The following is a 21,155-nucleotide window of genomic DNA, read 5'->3' as shown; positions in this document are numbered from 1 at the left end:
ATACCTGTCTAAAAGCAAGTTACAGGTGTTCCAATGACAATTAAATCTGGCTGCAACACTATTCCTGCCAGTAAATATTGTTACAACAATGAGTAACACCGCTTACAGCAATCAGCATACTCCATTATTGTTGACTGCTTGCTGCGGAAAGAAAGCCGAGACATGAGAGAGTAATTATATTGCATTTGTCGACTTTTGCTATAATTGTAAGAATGCGTATATCGGGTTTTGCTAAAACTTTGTGATTTGGAGTATACATGGCAGTAGTCAAATTTTGCTAAAACTTTGTTCAGAGGTTGAAGTGAAAGGACAACATTATGCTATTACCACACCTAACTCAATTTTCAAATTTTTTGCATGTATCAGGTTTTGAAAAAATGCTCCTTAATTAAGGAATGAGAACCTGCCATTTGATCTATAGTGAGATGCCATGATGTAGAATCTATAATGAGATCTGTGCAAATGGGTTTCCTATAAATGCTGAATCTATGTCAGCCATCTTCTTTAGCAACAGTTGCATCAGGGAAATTGATTACCCCCTTTACACTCATGTACAACAGTAAATTTTAGCTTAAGGTAAATGGCACTAAGCTTCACAGTAATCTCATTGATTTCATTTACATTCCCTTCACATAATAATATGAGACCATGAACATGCAAGTAATAATATATAATTTAGTTAGCTAAACCCAAGTAAGATAATTGGAAGCCAATGCTAATTACTAAAACTTCAAGAACAATTACAAATTGTTTGAAAAAATAAAAATAATGCTAATAAAACTATACTATGTTCAAATAAGAAATTAGAAAAGCATAAAGCATTAGTTATAAAGATCAATAAAGGGAACACTGTGGTCATTATGAATGAAAATGAATACATATCTAAAACTGGAAATGAAATTAGAGAAATAAATAAGAGTCCTACAACAAAATGCCATAATGATTTGAAATGTAAAATTCAGAATTCTAACTTCCTATTTAACAATAATAAAAAGGAATGATTTTTGTTATGAACCCATTAACACCAGTCACCAGAGGACAGGTTAAACTGCACAAACAATTCATGAGGCTAAACTCCAACAATGAGTGGAGTCCTGATGCACCTATTAACAGATGTCTGTTCAGAAAGTTAAAAGCTTCAAATACATTTACTCAAGAGTTTAGTATTAATAATATCTATGACTTTGCTGATAGTGTCAAACATACTGCAATACCTGCATACATGTTGTTTGCATCACTTGACATAGTAAATTTGTACACATGTGTGCCAATCAGTGAAACACTCTACTTCACTAAACACAATCTACTACTACATAAAAAAGTATCTGTAAGACAAACAATGGAGTTGTTTACGTCCTATAACCCTTGCTGGTATCGTGGCTGAAATATTCATTAACAACGTAGAGCAAAAATTTTTTATGAAAACCCACAGTTAGCTAACAAAATTATATACTACTACTGATATGTTTATGATTCCATTTCATTATTAAATGGGAATGTAAAGGAAATCAATCAGATTCCCGTGGAGCTTAGTGCTTTTCACCGAGCAAAACTTTATTGTTGAACATGAATGTAAAGGGGGTAATCAATTTCCCTGGTGAAATGTCACTAAAAAGGACAGGAGACATAGATTTAGCATTTACAAGAAGCCCACTTACACAGATCTCATTATGGATTCTATATCATGGCACCTAAGAACTCTGAATATAAGGGCATCACTGAAAGACCCAGATAAAATACCTACTTTCTAGTCTGACCTAAAGAATTTTGATGCATATTTGGGCATTCCAGTCAGCAGCAACTCACCAGCTTTGCTGCAGCCCCACTTGGCAGAACAAGTCCTTAGCAACTTGCAGTACTTGCTGGCAGTGTGGCATGGCCACAGACAGACTGGAAATCTAAAGTGCATGAACGCAACACACCTCAGACACGCTCTTGGGAGAAAACTATCCAAATATCTTATTTCAATATTTTAATTCAATTATAAATTTTAACAAGACATGCCATGTATTAACATTAAGTGCATTAGCTAACATGCTTCTCAATGTCATATTGTATCTTACACAGTTCTTTGTCATATTTTAATAATGCACAATAGCAGTATTTTTTGTCTCCCTGCCACTATCCTCCCTCTTATCATTTAGGACGCGTAGTACAATATAATGCTAGATGCCGCTGTGGTTGCCCCGGTTGCTGCCCGCAGTAGGGCTGAGCCCTCGCCTGTGGTTGATTGGGAGGTCGTTCCAAGGCGTGGCAGGCAGCGAAAGACATCCCCGGAGGCTGATCAGAAAGCCTCCCCGGTGCGTCTGACAAACAGGTTTCAGGTACTGTCTCTGGCTGAGCCAGATGCAGCTGCCTGCCTTGTTTCAGAGGATGATTCTCAGCCTTCAAGGTCCGGGCAATCTCAGAGGGTGGGCTTATTGGTAGTTGGGAGCTCCAATGTTAGGCGCATAATGGGGGCCCTTAGGGATATGGCGGCTAAGGAGGGGAAGAAATCCAGCGTGCACTCCGTGTGCATTCCGGGTGGAGTCATTCCTGATGTGGAAAGGGTCCTTCCGGATGTCATGAAGAGCAGAGGGTGCAGCCAGCTGCAGGTGGTGGCACATATCGGCACTAATGACGTGTGTCGCTTTGCATCTGAGGAAATTCTCTCTGGATTCCAGCGGCTATCTGATTTGGTGAAGGCTGCCGATCTTGCTTACGAGATGGAGTCAGAGCTCACCATCAGCAACATCGTTCACAGAACCGACTGCAGACCTTTGGTGCAGAGTCGGGTGGAGGGTCTGAATCAGAGGCTCAGACAGTTTTGCGACCATGTTGGCTGCAGATTCCTTGACTTGCGCCATAGGGTGGTGGGGTTTCGGGTTCCGCTGAATAGGTCAGTAGTTCACTACACTCAGCGGCGGCTACACGGGTGGCGGAGGCTGTGTGGCGTGGACTGGGCAGTTTTTTAGGTTAGAAGGCCTCGGGAAAGTATGGTGTGGGCTGCAATCTCAAAGGGTGCATGGCGAATACAGGACTTGCTTGGATCAACAGTTGGAATTGTAGTTGTAAATTGTTGTAGTTGTGCTGGGAAAGTCCCTGAGCTTCAAGCGCTAATAGAAAGCACAGAAGATGAAATTGTTATAGGCACAGAAAGCTGGCTAAAGCCTGAAATAAGTTCTGCAGAAATTTTTACGAAGTCTCAGACGGTGTTCAGGAAAGATAGATTAGGCAGAATTGGTGGTGGAGTGTTTGTGTCCGTCAGTAGTGGTTTATCTTGTAGTGAAGTAGAAGTAGATACTCCGTGCGAATTGGTATGGGTGGAGGTTATACTTAAAAGCCGAACTAAGTTAATAATTGGCTCCCTCTACTGACCCCCAGACTCCGATGATATAGCTGTTGAACAGTTCTGAGAAAATTTGAGTCTCGTAACAAATAAATACCCCACTCATACAGTTATAGTTCGTGGGGACTTCAACCTTCCCTCGATATGTTGGCAAAAATACTTGTTCAAAACCGGTGGTAGGCAGAAAACATCTTCCGAGATTGTCCTAAATGCTTTCTCCGAAAATTATTTCGAGCAGTTAGTCCACGAATCCATGCGAATTGTAAATGGTTGCGAAAACACACTTGAACTCTTAGCCACAAACAATCCAGAGCTAGTAGAGAGCATCATGACTGATACAGGGATTAATGATCACAAGGTCGTTGTAGCTATGCTCAATACCGTTTCCTCCAAATCCACCAGAAACAAACGCAAAATAATTTTATTTAAAAAAGCGGATAAAGTGTCACTAGAAGCCTTCCTAAGAGACAATCTCCATTCCTTCCAAACTGACTATGCAAATGTAGACAAGATGTGGCTCAAATTCAAAGATATAGTAGCAACAGCAATTGAGAGAGTCATACCTCATAAATTGGTAAGAGATGGAAATGATCCCCCATGGTACACAAAACAGGTCCGAACGCTGTTGCAGAGGCAACGAAAAAAGCATGTGAAGTTCAGAAGAAAGCGAAATCCCGAAGATTGGCTAAAATTTACAGACGCGCGAAATTTGGCACGGACTTCAATGCGAGATGCCTTTAATAGGTTCCACAATGAAACTTTGTCTCGAAATTTGGTAGAAAATCCTAAGAAATTCTGGTCGTATGTAAAGTACACAAGCGGCAAGATGCAGTCACTACCTTCGCTGCGCAGTGCCGATGGTACTGTTACCGACGACTGTGCCGCTAAAGCGGAGTTATTGAACGCAGTTTTCCGAAATTCCTTCACCAGGGAAGACGAATGGAATATTCCAGAATTTGAAACATGAACAGCTGCTAGCATGAGTTTCTTAGAAGTAGATACCTTAGGGGTTGCGAAGCAACTCAAATCGCTTGATACGGTCCAGTCTTCAGGTCCAGATTGTATACCGATTAGGTTCCTTTCAGATTACGCTGATACAATAGCTCCCTACTTAGCAATCATATACAACCGTTCGCTCACCCATAGATATGTACCTACAGATTGGAAAATTGTGCAGGTCGCACCTGCGTTTAAGAAGGATAGAAGGAGTAATCCATCGAACTACAGACCTATATAATTGATGTCGGTTTGCAGTAGGGTTTTGGAGCATATACTGTATTCAAACATTATGAATCACCTCGAAGGAAACGATCTATTGATACGAAATCAGCATGGTTTCAGGAAACATCGTTCATGAGCAACGCAGCTAGCTCTTTATTCGCACGAAGTAATGGCCGCTATCGACAGAGGATCTCAAGTTGATTCCGTATTTCTAGATTTCCGGAAAGCTTTTGACACCGTTCCTCACAAGCGACTTCTAATCAAGCTGTGGGCCTATGGGGTATCGTCTCAGTTGTGCGACTGGATTCGTGATTTCCTGTCAGGAAGGTCACAGTTCGTAGTAATAGATGGCAGATCATCGAGTAAAACTGAAGTGATATCAGGTGTTCCCCAGGGAAGCGTCCTGGGACCTCTGCTATTCCTGATCTACACTCCTGGAAATGGAAAAAAGAACACATTGACACCGGTGTGTCAGACCCACCATACTTGCTCCGGACACTGCGAGAGGGCTGTACAAGCAATGATCACACGCACGGCACAGCGGACACACCAGGAACCGCGGTGTTGGCCGTCGAATGGCGCTAGCTGCGCAGCATTTGTGCACTGCCGCCGTCAGTGTCAGCCAGTTTGCCGTGGCATACAGAGCTCCATCGCAGTCTTTAACACTGGTAGCATGCCGCGACAGCGTGGACGTGAACCGTATGTGCAGTTGACGGACTTTGAGCGAGGGCGTATAGTGGGCATGCGGGAGGCTGGGTGGACGTACCGCCAAATTGCTCAACACGTGGGGCGTGAGGTCTCCACAGTACATCGATGTTATCGCCAGTGGTCGGCAGAAGGTGCACGTGCCCGTCGACCTGGGACCGGACCGCAGCGACGCACGGATGCACGCCAAGACCGTAGGATCCTACGCAGTGCCGTAGGGGACCGCACCGCCACTTCCCAGCAAATTAGGGACACTGTTGCTCCTGGGGTATTGGCGAGGACCATTCGCAACCGTCTCCATGAAGCGGGGCTACGGTCCCGCACACCGTTAGGCCGTCTTCCGCTCACGCCCCAACATCGTGCAGCCCGCCTCCAGTGGTGTCGCGACAGGCGTGAATGGAGGGACGAATGGAGACGTGTCGTCTTCAGCGATGAGAGTCGCTTCTGCCTTGGTGCCAATGATGGTCGTATGCGTGTTTGGCGCCGTGCAGGTGAGCGCCACAATCAGGACTGCATACGACCGAGGCACACAGGGCCAACACCCGGCATCATGGTGTGGGGAGCGATCTCCTACACTGGCCGTGCACCACTGGTGATCGTCGAGGGGACACTGAATAGTGCACAGTACATCCAAACCGTCATCGAACCCATCGTTCTACCATTCCTAGACCGGCAAGGGAACTTGCTGTTCCAACAGGACAATGCACGTCCGCATGTATCCCGTGCCACCCAACGTGCTCTAGAAGGTGTAAGTCAACTACCCTGGCCAGCAAGATCTCCGGATCTGTCCCCCATTGAGCATGTTTGGGACTGGATGAAGCGTCGTCTCATGCGGTCTGCACGTCCAGCACGAACGCTGGTCCAACTGAGGCGCCAGGTGGAAATGGCATGGCATGCCGTTCCACAGGACTACATCCAGCATCTCTACGATCGTCTCCATGGGAGAATAGCAGCCTGCATTGCTGCAAAAGGTGGATATACACTGTACTAGTGCTGACATTGTGCATGCTCTGTTGCCTGTGTCTATGTGCCTGTGGTTCTGTCAGTGTGATCATGTGATGTATCTGACCCCAGGAATGTGTCAATAAAGTTTCCCCTTCCTGGGACAATGAATTCACGGTGTTCTTATTTCAATTTCCAGGAGTGTATATAAATGACCTGGGTGACAATCTGAGCTGTTCTCTTAGGTTGTTCGCAGATGATGCTGTAATTTACCATCCAGTAACGTCATCCGAAGACCAGTATCAGTTGCAAAGCGATTTAGAAAAGATTGCTGTATGGTGTGGCAGGTGGCAGTTGACGCTAAATAACGAAAAGTGTGAGGTGATCCACATGAGTTCCAAAAGAAATCCGTTGGAATTCGATTACTCGATAAATAGTACAATTCTCAAGGCTGTCAATTCAACTAAGTACCTGGGTGTTAAAATTACGAACAACTTCAGTTGGAAAGACCACACAGATAATATTGTGGGGAAGGCGAGCCAAAGGTTGCGTTTCATTGGCAGGACACTTAGAAGATGCAACAAGTCCACTAAAGAGAGCTTACACTACACTCGTTTGTCCTCTGTTAGAATATTGCTGCGCGGTGTGGGATCCTCACCAGGTGGGAATGACGGAGGACATCGAAAGGGTGCAAAAAAGGGCAGCTCGTTTTATATTATCACGTAATAGGGGAGAGAGTGTGGCAGATATGATACGCGAGTTGGCATGGAAGTCACTAAAGCAAAGACATTTTACGTCGTGGCGAGATATATTCACGAAATTTTAGTCACCAACTTTCTCTTCCGAATGCGAAAATATTTTGTTGAGCCCAACCTACATAGGTAGGAATGATCATCAGAATAAAATAAGAGAAATCAGAGCTCGAACAAAAAGGTTTAGGTGTTCGTTTTTCCCGCGCGCTGTTCGGGAGTGGAATGGTAGAGAGATAGTATGATTGTGGTCCGATGAACCCTCTGCCAAGCATTTAAATGTGAATTGCAGAGTAATCGTGTAGATGTAGATGTATTGTACAACTCTGTCTTTCTTTTCTTTTTTCCCTTAAGAAGTGTGACTTTTCACTAATCATGATTAATCAGGAACTATTTTATGTTGTAAATAATCTCAATCTGCGTAATTTCAGTAATCACGTACAGCTTTTAATGTTTTTAATTTTGAATATATTTTCTGTCTGTGTTATCTGAAGAAAAAGTTATTTACGTTTTATTTTTAGAACTGAAGATGATCATTGTTTATGAAAGAAACTAGTAATTAACTGTGAACATTTGCAACTGACACTGTAGTCATAAATATAAAAAAAAAAGCTTGTGCTCAAAATATACAAGACCAGACCTTAATACAGTTACTGTTGCATACCTCAGTATATACTAGATAAGAAAAAGATCACGGAGCTCAACCACGCAAACTTACTGCAGATTGTTATATACATCAGAAAATTATCGAAGTAAGGGAAACATCTATATTTGATACATTCCATCTCTGCAATGCCAACGGCCTTGCCACAGTGGTCCCCAATTCCCATCAGATCACTGAAGTTAAGCACTGTCGGGTTCAGCTAACTCAGACGAGTGACCATTCAGGTCTGCTGAACACTGTTAGCAGCTGGGCAGCAATCAGCACTTGTGAAGCCAAATGAGGAGCTGCTCGAGTGAGAAGTGGCAGCTGCAGTCACGAGAAGTGACAATGGCTGGGAGAGTGGTGTGCTGACCACATGCACCTTCATATCTGTATCCGATGATGCCTATCGGCTGAATGTGACACGGTGGTCAGGCAGCACCATTGGGCTTTCTGAGGCCTGTTCGGATGGAGTATATACATCTCTCCTGTCTGTCATATTGACAGATTGTTCTACTCATTTTAATTGCCCTCTTTCAGATCTCGTAAAATGCTTACAATAATCAGGAACAGGCTTAATGTTCACAGTATATGAAATTTTGGGCACAAACAGATGTTTAATGTTATACTTCACAGTGTAAAAACAAAATATTGTTTTAATAACCCACTTAAGTTTCGTTATTAGTAAGGAACAATAAATAAACAGGTTTTTCCTACTGCTCTACCTCCCTCCCCCTAGCACTGGAAAAGTTGTAGAATTACTGAGAACTAATAAAATAGACGCCACACTATAAAGCATACCAGTTTTTCTGCACCTGTATTTCATGTGTGCAGTTAAGTTGATATTTTGCAAGAGTTTTTCAGTTAAATATTATGCACAGTTTCAAAACTGTATCAATGCATGAACCATTATGAGACTCAAATTCCACATATTTTACCTGTAGAACAATATTGGAAGTGGCACTGTGGCGAGATGCCAGAGTGCATGGGCATCTAACGTCCATAACAAAGGTGGGAAGTCTGCAATCTCAAGTAGTAATGAGAGACCAGCCAACACTACAAACAGAGCACAGCGCCAAACATAGGGCTGCATCTTTCGACACCACGTACACCATAACAACCATCCCAGTCCATTCACGATACCTGAAACAAATTCCAACAGCCTGATATAAATGGCCAAGTATGTACAGTAATTCAGAATGAAAATCAAAAAGAACATCTATAGTTTGTAAATATGCTTCCTGACAAATTATTCCAATGGGTAGAATTCACATTCTGTACTACAAATGAGAAGACCATCATAGAGACAACAAACTTGCATGTCTGAAATTCAAACCTCTGTTGGTCACAAATAAACCTTTGTCTATGCAGAAGAAAACAAAGTTTTTAGAGATAGTAATAGTTGAAAAAATGTAGGAAGAAAATGAAAGGAGAAAGAAGGGTTGACAGGTGGGTGGGGGTGGGGTGGGGTGGGGTGGGGTGGGCTGGGGCGGGAGGGAAGGGGGTAGGGAGTGGAGAGGGAGGCATGGCAGCTGCAGAAAAAAAGAAACATACTTAACAAAAAAAGAGAAGTGATGGAAAACATAAGACTAGGATTTTTCAAAAAAGTTGCTGAGAAAACCACAAAGCAATATATTGATAGAAGTTGCTATTAAAACAATATTTTTTACATTTGAATTTAGAAAATTACTCGAAAAGATCAAAGAGGTTAAGAAGACTACTTAACAAAGGAAGTAAAAGAGCTGAACACACATTTGAAAGTTATGTTCTGCAATTTCTACAGTAAGGTAATGAGTAAGTCGAATTTAATGGAAACATTGAAAAGGTAAACATGGCAGTAAGGAATAACCACAATATCAACAAGTATTTGAATGTTTATGGGATGCACACAAGCAGGTCTCCATCAACTCCAGATAATGACATCCAGTGGAGATCCTGAAGTATTGGTGAGAGTTGAAAATAAATGTCCCCATGCCACATAAGGGACAATTAATTTTAGTGGCCAATTGCAACAAAGTGCAAGAGTTTGAGGCACTCACAAAAAACAATGGAGCTCACATAATATATTGCTTTGCAAAACTTAAGGACGAGCTAGATAAAGTGACATAAAATTAAATGCTCAGTGGAAATTAATGAAAAAGAGGGAGCATGTTACCTGATGTCTCTCTGTCACACACATAAAGCTGGACGTCGCAGTGTGTGATGTAAGTAGACTATAGCGCCAAATGGGGCTGGCCCCACAACACAAGGCAGTTGAAGGTACAGGAAAACACAGTGTGTGTGTCAATCAGCAATCAGTTATGGAGGGCTGTGGTGGTGATCTTCATAACATGGCCCAGAAGCAATATTTTGATGACTCTACATGGGGAAGAACCATCAGGTAACTGAAAGAAGAATGAACTGTGATGAGTGTAGCCCATGAATTTGGTATTGCTCACAGCATTTTTTTGCATGCTTTGGGTGTGCCGGGCCATACGCACTGCTGCCTGAAGGAGAAAATGTGGTTGACCAAGGTCAACTGCAGCAGCAGATGGGTACTACATTTTGTAACATGCTAGAAAGGACCCAATCAAACAGTGAGTGCAATTGGAATCAGATTTAACATGACTGCAAGGTGTCCAATCTCACAGTCCACAGTGGCGCAACTGCATGGAGGTGGTCTCTTTGTCCAATGACCAGTACATTGTGTTCTGTTGATGCCTGAACATCAGAGGCACAGTTTGTGATGGTGCAAAGGCCACAGGGAATGTACCAGCAAGGAACAGAGTCAGACGCTCTCCTCAGTTGAGAGCAGATTTGGTCTGAGTAGCAACTCTCAACGTTTCCTCATAGGGCAAGAGATGGGAACATGTGATGCACCCAGTACGGTGTAACAGAGTATCAGAAAGTGTCGCATTACTGCTCTTATTGCCTTAGTGAATACAGGTGAGACGGCAACATAATTAAAATTAATGCTTGTCAAGACAACTGAGTTAGATTAATACACTTTAGTTGTATCCTATTACAATTATTATTATTATTGCATGAATAACTGTTTTATTTTGTTTTATGATAAGACCAAAATCAAAGAAGATATGGGGATAAAATCGTATGAAGAATTGAAGAGGATGACAATGGAGAAAGGGACGTGGCTAAATCGACAAGGCATAGCCTTTAGTTTATGATGATGACAATAATAATAATAAGACCAAGGGCGATGTGATATGCTGACAGTAGAGTCTTTGCTGCTGAGAGCCGAAGATGCTGCACTGTTCACTGTCACAAACTGAAGTGATTGCCGACAACAACAAGAAGGTCCTGCTAGCAATTGTGAAACTCTGGTTTTCAATTTGTGTTGATTGGTGCTATTATAATTAAAAATCAAAATGTATGTGTAATGAAATTATAATGATGTAAGAGTCAGTCTGCTGCTGCCTTCTAATAAGTCATACATATTGTTTTACACAATTCAAAGGGAATAAGAGTGTTCCAAGCTGAAAGTTGATTTCACGTCATATTTAGTTTAGAAGTGAAAAAGTCAATTTATTTTCTAATGTTCATATACACATATTTCTATTCAACTAGCAGAAGAATTTTACAGCCTTTCATATAATTTGATGTCAGTAACACAGTCTGAAATAAATGAATGTGGGTAGAAATTTCACCAATATACAGCACCTTTGACTGATTACCATCATACCTCTAATTTTTGACAGAACAAATGAAGGATTTTTTTCTCCAATCAGGTCTCTTTCTGAAACAAGGATATGAATTTATCAAATAATAATTCACTACTAAAATTCAGTAACCTGATGTGGCTTACGCTCTGGTTACTGAGCAGGTCAAAGAAAGTAACTGAAAGTCACTTCTTTGATCCAGAAGTGTAATGCCGACACATGGTGAGACATACACAGGACACCAGAGAGACTGGAGAGATTGGAGAATCCACTAAAAGGACTCGACAAAGTTGACTGGTAGCAGATGCAGAAGAGTACCCTGCAACTGCCAATGTCTTTGGGAAGATACAAGGACAAGCGATGCCAAATGCCGCTGCTCCATGGGCCAACCACCTGGTAACACATGCTGCTGAGAACTGGAAAGCAATGGGTAATGAGACATTGCGACCTGGTTGTGGCAGCTGGGTGCATCTGCTGTCTGGGTGTGGCAATGTTGCACCAAATTCCAGCCAACTATCTATAATTAATTTTTCCCGTGAGTTTCATTCATTTTGATAATGAAAGAGTTGTACAGTGTTGTGTAAAAGCTACAAGGTGAAACATTGTGTGTGTTTTGCAAGATACTGTGTAAATCTTATATTTTATTAAAGTGAATTCAAACTATAATTATCTATTGTGTCCAAGCAAAGTTTTGATGAAGAGAACAGATCTTGGCGAGTCCAAATAGTGATGTGAAGAATGAGACAATTAAGAGTTCATAGTTAATTAACCTACATAAACAGTTGAAGTACACAGGATGAGAATACAAAATCAGAACAGAATCGACAGAGTAACAGTCTTAAGTATAAAGGTTGCAAATACACATTCACAATTAGAAATGCGTATTCGCAAATCAAGGGAGGAAAATGCTCAAATGAAAAATGGTATATTCATGTTAAGTAGACAGATAGGGAATTTAAAAATACAAATCAAGATGACATTGACAAAAATATATAATAAGAAAAGAGATTTTTGACCAAACTGGTTTTAGCTCATAAAGAGTTTTTGGGAGTCCATCAAGGAAGTATCATCATACATAGAAGGGTGATCGGTGAAACAAAATGTGGAATGTTTAGCAATAATTAATTGTGTTGAAGAGGCACACAAAAAATTAGTAAATTTAAAATCCAAGGTACAGGAAAACTGCAACGCACTCAGCATTTTGCAGACCACTATAAGCAAAATGTGTTCATACTGTCAGGAAGGTAATGGGTTACAAAAAGCTACACTGTAAGAATGTTGAGAAAAGGTAGAGGACTGTTTACAAGAGGTGTGCAAGCAAACAAGAAAAGGCGGAGGACTTTTTACAAGAGGTATGCAAGCAAACAGTTCTTAGTGTTTCCCCCATACTAATGAAAATAAACTACATCCACTGAGTGAGTGGTGGGACGAGTTTAGCTTCGCAAACAGTCATATGGCAAGTCATTTCCCGAGACTTAACCTAAAAGGGGAGCTACATCCAATTATATTTTTGGGAACCTTTGAGGGAGCTCTCTCTTCCACATGGGAAGATAAAAGGACAATCCAGCTTGTGAGAGGGCATTTAGAGGCTGAAGCCACCAAGTGGGCCGTCCTTCATAAACAGGACTTTACAAACTTGGCAGATTCCTCACAGCAATTTAAAATAAATAATGGTTGAAGGTGCACAATGGTAGTCAACTCTAGAATTACTAAATCTATGTCCTTATAAAAAAAGATAAGAAGGATTTAGAAAATATTTTGAGTGGCACTTGAATCAAAGTAAGTTTGTAGACTCTAGTGACAGTAACCTTATTAAAGTACTTATTAGCCACCTAGGGAATTAGGTGTATTGAATAAAACCAGGGTTGGTTGGTTTAAAAGAGGGGGGGTGGGGGGGGGGAGGAGGACCAAACTACGAGGTCATCGGTTCCTTGTTCCTAATAAAACAATGCCACAAGTGTGAGAATAAAACAGACGAGCTCATAAAGAGTTTTTGGGAGTCCATCAAGGAAGTATCATCATACATAGAAGGGTGATTGGTGAAACAAAATGTGGAATTTTTAGCAATAATTAATTTATTGGAGAGGCATACAGGGTAGGGAGCTGGGAAAGTTAAAAGTCTGCCAAAGAGCGGCTAAATGTGGGCAGTCTTGCAAGAGGTGGACGACTGTCGTTTGGAAGCCACAGTGACACAGAGGTGGGTCCTCGCGACGGAGTAGCTAACCACGCGTTAGCCATGTATGGCCAATGAGGAGCCAGCAGAGGACAACTGATTTAACTGATTCCCTGTGAGAGGACCACATGGAAGACTTCCACACATTTGTAGTCTCCTTACTAACACGCAGCTTGTTGTGCATACTGTTATGCCATTCCTTTCCCCAAAGCCTGAAAACCCTGTGGCGTAAGACAGGACACAGGCCAGCTTCGGAGATGCCCCTCTCCAGAAGCGGTTTCCGCATTGCCTGTTTGGCCAGCCTGTTGGCAAGTTCGTTGCCTGGGATTCCGATGTGTCCTGCGGCCCACACAAACACTACTGAATGACTGGACCGTTCCAGGGCATAGATGGATTCCTGGATGGACCCTACCAGAGGATGGTGAGAGTAGCACTGGTCAATAGCTTGTAGGCTGCTCAATGAGTCAGTACACAGGAGAAATGACGCGCCAGGGCAGGAGCGGATGCGCTCAAGAGCACAAGATATGGCAGTCAGCTCTACAGTGAAAACACTGCAGCCATCTGGCAAGGAGTGCTATTCAATATGTCCTCCATGAACATACGCAAAGCCTACGAGCCCATCAGCCATCAAGCTGTCGATGTAAACCACGTCAGAGCCCCGGAACAAGTCAAGAATTGAGATGAAGTGACAGTGGGGAGTGGCAGGGTTAATGGAGTCCTTAGGGCCATGCAAAAGGTTCAGATGAAGTTGCGGCTGAGGCGTACGTGAACGGACCACAAGTAGAGGTGGTAAAGGGAAGGACCCCAGTTCAAAGGGAACGGACTGCACGCCAACCGCAATCGTTAGTCCCGACCTGGACCACCAATACGGGAGATGGACCACCGCAGGTTGGAAAAGGAGACGATAATTCGGATGCTCAGGAGAACTACAAATGTGTGCAGCATAACTGGTGACTATTTGTGCACGTCTGATCTATAATGGAGCGACCCCAGCCTCCACCAGTATGCTGGTCAGCGGACTCGTCCTAAAAGCTCCGTCGCTAGTCTAACCCCACAGTGGTGCACAGGGTCGAGTAAATGCAACGCTGAGGGCGCTGCCGAAACATAAACCACACTCCCATAGTCAATTTGTAATTGGACAAGGGCTCTGTAGAGCTGCAGCAGTGTAGAGTGATCTGCACCCCAATTGGTGTTGCTCAGGCAACGGAGGGCATTGAGGTGCTGCCAACATTCACGCTTAAGCTGACGAAGATGAGGAAGCCACGCCAATTGAGCATCAAAAACCAGTCCTAAGAATCGATATGTCTCCCTACAGTGAGTGGATACTCATTAAGGTAAAGTACTGGGTCCAGATGAACAGTACGACACCGACAGAAAGCATGACACATAACTTTGCGGCTGAAAACTGGAAGCCGTGGGCTAGAGCCCATGATTGCACCTTGTGGATGGCTCCCTGCAGATGCCGCTCAGCAACACCAGTACTGGTGGAACAGTATGAAATGCAAAAGTCATCTGCATACAGACAGGGCGAAACGGACAGCCCGACAGCTGCTGCTAGACCGTTAATGGCCACTAAAAATAGAGAGACACAGTACAGAGCCCTGTGGGACTCCATTCTCCTGGATATGGATGGAACTATGGGAGGCACCATCTTGGACATGGAAAGTATGGAGCAACAGGAAGTTTTAGATAAAAATCAGGAGCGGGCCTCAGAGACTCCACTCATACAATGTGGCAAGGATATGTTGCCAGGTGGTGTCATATGCTTTGTTGTTGTTGTGGTCTTCAGTCCTGAGACTGGTTTGATGCATCTCTCATGCTACTCTATCCTGTGCAAGCTTCTTCATCTCCCAATACCTACTGCAACCTACATCCTTCTGAATCTGCTTAGTGTATTCATCTCTTGGTCTCCCTCTACGATTTTTACCCTCCACACTGCCCTCCAATGCTAAATTTGTGATCCCTTGATGCCTCAAAACATGTCCTACCAACCGATCCCTTCTTCTAGTCAAGTTGTGCCACAAACTTCTCTTCTCCCCAATTCTATTCAATACTTCCTCATTAGTTATTTGATCTACCCATCTAATCTTCAGCATTCTTCTGTAGCACCACATTTTGAAAGCTTCTATTCTCTTCTTGTCCAAACTTGTTATCGTCCATGTTTCACTTCCATACATGGCTACACTCCATACAAATACTTTCAGAAACGACTTCCTGACACTTAAATCTATACTCGATGTTAACAAATTTCTCTTCTTCAGAAACGATTTCCTTGCCACTGCCAGTCTACATTTTATATCCTCTCTACTTCGACCATCATCAGTTATTTTACTCCCTAAATAGCAAAACTCCTTTACTACTTTAAGTGTCTCATTTCCTAATCTAATTCCCTCAGCATCACCCGATTTAATTTGACTACATTCCATTATCCTCGTTTTGCTTTTGTTGATGTTCATCTTATATCCTCCTTTCAAGACACTGTCCATTCCGTTCAACTGCTCTTCCAAGTACTTTGCTGTCTCTGACAGAATTACAATGTCGTCGGTGAACCTCAAAGTTTTTACTTCTTCTCCATGAATTTTAATACCTACTCCGAATTTTTCTTTTGTTTCCTTTACTGCTTGCTCAATATACAGATTGAATAACATCGGGGAGAGACTACAACCCTGTCTTACTCCTTTCCCAACCACTGCTTCCCTTTCATGCCCCTCGACTCTTATAACTGCCATCTGGTTTCTGTACAAATTGTAAATAGCCTTTCGCTCCCTGTATTTTACCCCTGCCACCTTCAGAATTTGAAAGAGAGTATTCCAGTTAACATTGTCAAAAGCTTAAGTTAGTCAAAAAAGATGGCAACCAGGTGCTGGCATCTGGAAAAGGCTGCTCAGATGGCAGACTCAAGGGACACAAGATTATTGGTGGTAGAGCGATCCTGGCGGAGCTGCCCTGATATGGAGCCAATAGGCCATGTGACTCCAGGACTCAATCCAACTGCTGACACATCATATGTTCCAGCGGCTTACAAAGAACGTTGGTGAGGCTGATGGGTCGATAGCTATCCACATCAAGCGGGTTTACTGGGTTTGAGCACCAGAATGGTGATGCTCTCCTGCCATTGCGATGGAAAGTTACCATCACACCAGATCCGATTGAAGATGACGAAGAGACGTCGCTTGTAGTCAGATGAGAGATGTTTAATCATCTGGCTGCGGATCTGATCAGGCCCAGGAGCTGTGTCAGGGCAATGTGCAAGGGCACTGAGGAGCTCCTACTCTGTAAATGGCGCATTATAGAGGACTTTCCCTTCCAGCCACTGTTTGATAGTGCAAAAGACTGGGGGTAATTCTCCAACGCAGAGGCTTGAGGAAAGTGCTCAGCAAAGTGCTCGGCAATCGCATTTACGTCAGTAGATAACATGTCATTTATGGTAACACCGGGAACACCTGTTGGGGTCTGGTACCCAAAAAGACATTTGATCTTTGGCCAGACTTGGAAAGGTGACGTATGGCACCCAATTGTAGAGACGTATCTCTCCCAACACTCCTGCTTCCATCATTTGATAAGTTGGCGAATGCTGCACGGAGCCGTTTAAAGGCTATGAGGTACTCCAGGGAAGGGCGCCACTTATCGCTCTGTAGAGCTGGCTGACGTTCCTTAAATGCTTCAGCGACTTACTGCGACCAGCAAGGGACTGCCTTACGCTGGGGGGGGGGGGGGGGGGGGGGCACCCTAAAGAGTGAGGAATCGTGTTTTCTGCTGCATAAACAATTGTTGTAGTCACCTGCTAAACCATGACATCGATGTTACCGTGTGGGGGAGATTCAATGTTGACAGCAGAGGTGAAGTCACATCTGCCATCCCTCTTCTTCATACTTATCCACCCACCTGCTACCCACAATAAAAAATATATATATTTTTATTATTATTTATATTGTTTCTTTGCTCTCACTGTGACTTCATGCCAAGATTAATGAGTTTTTGCCTTTTGCTATCATCGGCCACCTCAGATTTCATCTTGTTTCCCCTTTTGCATCCATTTCATATTTCTCAGGATTTTTCCCACTTATTGAGTGTATTTTTGTGAACTTTTTCCTACGTAATTCTACATTATTTTCGTAATTTTTCGCATTTTTTCCACCACCATGAATTCTTGCTCCTTTCATCTGCATCAATACAGAAAAGTTTCCTTATCTCTAGCCAGATCCCAGTCCCACATACTGTTTCTGTGTTGTTGCTTGGCTCATTGAATCCCCCCCCCCCCCCCCCCCCCAAATGGTCTTACCATCAAATTACCCGCTTCCGAATGCCACCCCTCCTTCCATAATAACCTTCAGCTGCTCAGATTTTGCCAATCCTTAGCCCTCACCAACATAGTCCTACAAAACCATATCAACCAAGTCCAAACCTCCTTGCAGTACCTTCACTCTATCTGCAAAATTCTCCTGCTGTGCAATCCCAAATTCCTGGAACCCATAACACACATTGAAACTCTTGCCATCCAGGAACTAGAGCAACATGCACAACACCACTTCAACAAGCTCTCCACCCTGCTCACTTCCTATTCCTGCCTTGGATTACCACTGTCCACCACCACTACAACAATATCCAAACCTCCTCCACATCCCCTCATAACTGACAAACCCAGTCTCGCAGACCTACTACATTAACCCCACCATCCAAAACTCCCTCCCACCACCACACACAATACAGAACCGAAACAGACCTGAAACACTGTCATGAACCTTTTCCTCCAGAAGCCTTAGCCCCACAGAAATATCAGTTCTTTCCGAAGGCCTCACCTTTTGCCCACTCCCAAATTCTATCATGTAGGACTTGTTAAAGTCCTTCTCTCCTTCTCCTGGTCCCTACTGTGGAAATACTTTCAGTCACCAACCCTAGCAATCAGACTTAACCAAAGACCAATGTTGAACCCTGCCTAACTCAGTTCACTCCTTCATCCACCCATGATCCACCACCACTGCCCCCAAACCACCCCCTACTACTTTCCAGAATGTATTAACCTCGAACCTTGCCTCACCGTCATTCCCCAAGTCCCTCAACATGCAAACTAGCCTTACATACGCAAAAAGAATCGAAGTCCACCATCTAAAAACTGATCCCAATCTTACAATCCTATCTGCAGACAAAGATTCCAGCACTGTTGTTTTTAACCGCAAGTATTTCCTGGCAGAGGGACTCCACCAGCTGTCAGATACATTCATCTACAAACCTTGCCACAGTGACCCCATTCCAGATATCCAGCAGGATCTCTAGTCACTCCTCAAATCCTTAGGCCTATCCCAGAACCTCTGCCTGGAGTCCATCTATCTGCTCACCTCTACCAGTCCCTACAATCCTACCTTCTACATGCTTCCTGAAGTCCATAAACCCAACCACCCAGGATGCCCCATTGTGGCCAGTTAGTGTGCCCCCACTGAGAGAATTTCTGCTCTCGTAGACCAATGCCTTCAACCTATTACCCAGAACCTGCCCTCCTATATAAAACACACCAACCATTTCCTCCACCTGGGTTTTGACTACATCTCATTGTGCCCTGAAATGAGAAATGTCCTTCCCACTATCCTTCCCTCCCCTCCCACAGCGGTATTCCACCGTCCACCGAACCTACACAATATACTCATCCATCGCTACACAATCCCTGCTCCCAACCACTTGCCTCCTGGCTCATACCCCTGTAATAGACCTAGACACACGACCTGTCCCACACATCCTCCCACCACCACCTACTCCAGTCTGAGAACAAACATCACCTATCCCTTCAAAGGCAGGGCTCCCTTTAGACTGCAGTCATGTGTGTGTGAGTTGTGCTTGCATGATAGTTTGTCTGTCGTCTATTTTTGACGAAGGCCTAAAGGGCTGAAAGCTTTATTTGAACAGTCTTTTTGTTTTGCCTATCTGTGACTCAGCATCTCCGCTATATGGTGAGTAGCTACTTTCCCTTTCATAAAATCCATCCTGTATTTTTCATTGTTTGAGATAAACTAGACATATACTCATGAACAGTTTCAACTTGAGGCTGTAATTTTTACATATACAATTAAATTTCACCCAACGGCCATAAGTAAAATACAGGAGGACTACAAGCGGTAGTAATGCTGCAGTAACCTTCCTCCCCACAGAGCGTGACCCAGTCATAGATACACTGAAGAGCCAAAGAAACTGGTACATCTGCCTAATATCGTCTGGGGCCCTTGCGAACACACAGAAGTGCCACAGCATGATGTGGCATGGACTCAACTAATGTGTGAAGTAGTGCTGGAGGGAACTGATAACATGTATCCTGCAGAGCTGTCCATAAATTTGTAAGAGTATGAGGAGGTGGAGATCTCTTCTGAATATCACGTTGTAAGGCATTCCAGACACGCTCAATAATCTTCATATCTGGGGAGCCTGGCAGCCAGCGGAGGTGTTTAAACTCAGAAGAGTGTTCCTGGAGCCACTCCAAGCAACTCTGGAAGTGTGGGGTGTCACATTGTCCTACTGGAATTGCCCATTCCGTCAGAATTCACAATGGACTTGAATGAACGCAGATGATCAGACAGGATACTTATGTACATGTCATCTGTCAGAGTCACATCTAGATGTATTAGGAGTCCCATATGACTTCAACTGTACATGCTCCACACCATTACTTAGCCTCTATCAGCTTGAACAGTCCCCTGCTGATATGCAGGGTCCATGGGTTCATGAGGTTGTCTTCATATCAGCATACGTCCATCCGCTCGATACAATTTGAAACAAGACTTGTCCGACCAGGTAACATGCTTCGTCATCAGAAGTCCAGTTGGTTGGTTGGTTTAAAAGAGGGGGGGGGGGGGGGGGGGGCAAACTGCTAGGTCATCGGGCCTTCGTTCTGATTAAAATAATTCCACAAGGGTGGAAGTAAAACAGACAAGACACAGAAATCAAAGCTGGAAGAAAGGAAAAAACCACAGAAACGACAGAAGGGCAACAAACACTAAATAGGACAAAAAAAAAAAAATAAAAAAAATAAACCAGAGACACGCAAGGAACAGGGTAGAAGAGACTAAAATAACAAAAGAGATTACCATGGTTGGCTGACCACGAAAATACAGAGTGTCTGTCAACACCTGCTTTCTTTGGGATTGGAATTCTTCTTTAAGTCTGAGGGTATCTCACCTGCCTCATACATCTTGCTCACCAGATGGTAGAGTTTTGTCGGGGCTCGCTCTCTCAAGGCTGTCAGTAGTTCTAATGGAATGTTGTCTACTCCCGGGGCCTTGTTTTGACTTAGGTCTTTCTGCGCTCTGTCAAACTCTTCACGCAGAACCATATCTCCTATTTCATCTTCTTCCATTTCCATAATATTGTCCTCAAGTACATCGCCCTTGTATAGTCCCTGTATATACTCCTTCCACCTTCCTGCTTTCCCTTCTTTGCTTAGAACTGGGTTTCCATCTGAGGTCTTGATACAAGGGGTTATGAGCATTAACATCTCTCAAAAGTAGGAAACGATTGGGGAGTTGATCAATCAGTGCAGCCAATGTGTCCAGGGGTACTGCATCATCTGGAGGAAGATATATGTTGCAGACAGTTATTTCCTACATCATCCTTATCCTGACAGCCACAGCTTCAATAGGGGTTTGAAGGGGCACAGGTTCACTGCATACTGAGTTCAGGACATAGACACAAACTCCATCTGACACACTTTTATAGTCACTACAGTTCTTGTAATATCCCCTATAGCTGCAGAGAG

At 43.4% G+C, this 21,155-nt stretch overlaps 1 protein-coding gene across 1 annotated transcript in view; it reads right to left on the bottom strand.

The window, feature by feature from the left end:
- Positions 1 to 21,155, bottom strand: part of LOC126253039 (post-GPI attachment to proteins factor 3) — a 96,457-nt gene that overhangs the window by 32,209 nt on the left and 43,093 nt on the right. Inside the window, exon 6 of the mRNA XM_049954108.1 lies at positions 8,527 to 8,731. Within this exon, the coding sequence (XP_049810065.1) occupies positions 8,527 to 8,731 (205 nt within the window). The remainder of the gene's footprint in view (positions 1 to 8,526; positions 8,732 to 21,155) is intronic.

Source organism: Schistocerca nitens, chromosome 4 (genome assembly GCF_023898315.1).
Source record: "Schistocerca nitens isolate TAMUIC-IGC-003100 chromosome 4, iqSchNite1.1, whole genome shotgun sequence".
NCBI lineage: Eukaryota > Metazoa > Arthropoda > Insecta > Orthoptera > Acrididae > Schistocerca > Schistocerca nitens.
Note: the sequence above shows the minus strand (reverse complement) of the source record. Positions and strands in the feature narration are given on the sequence as shown.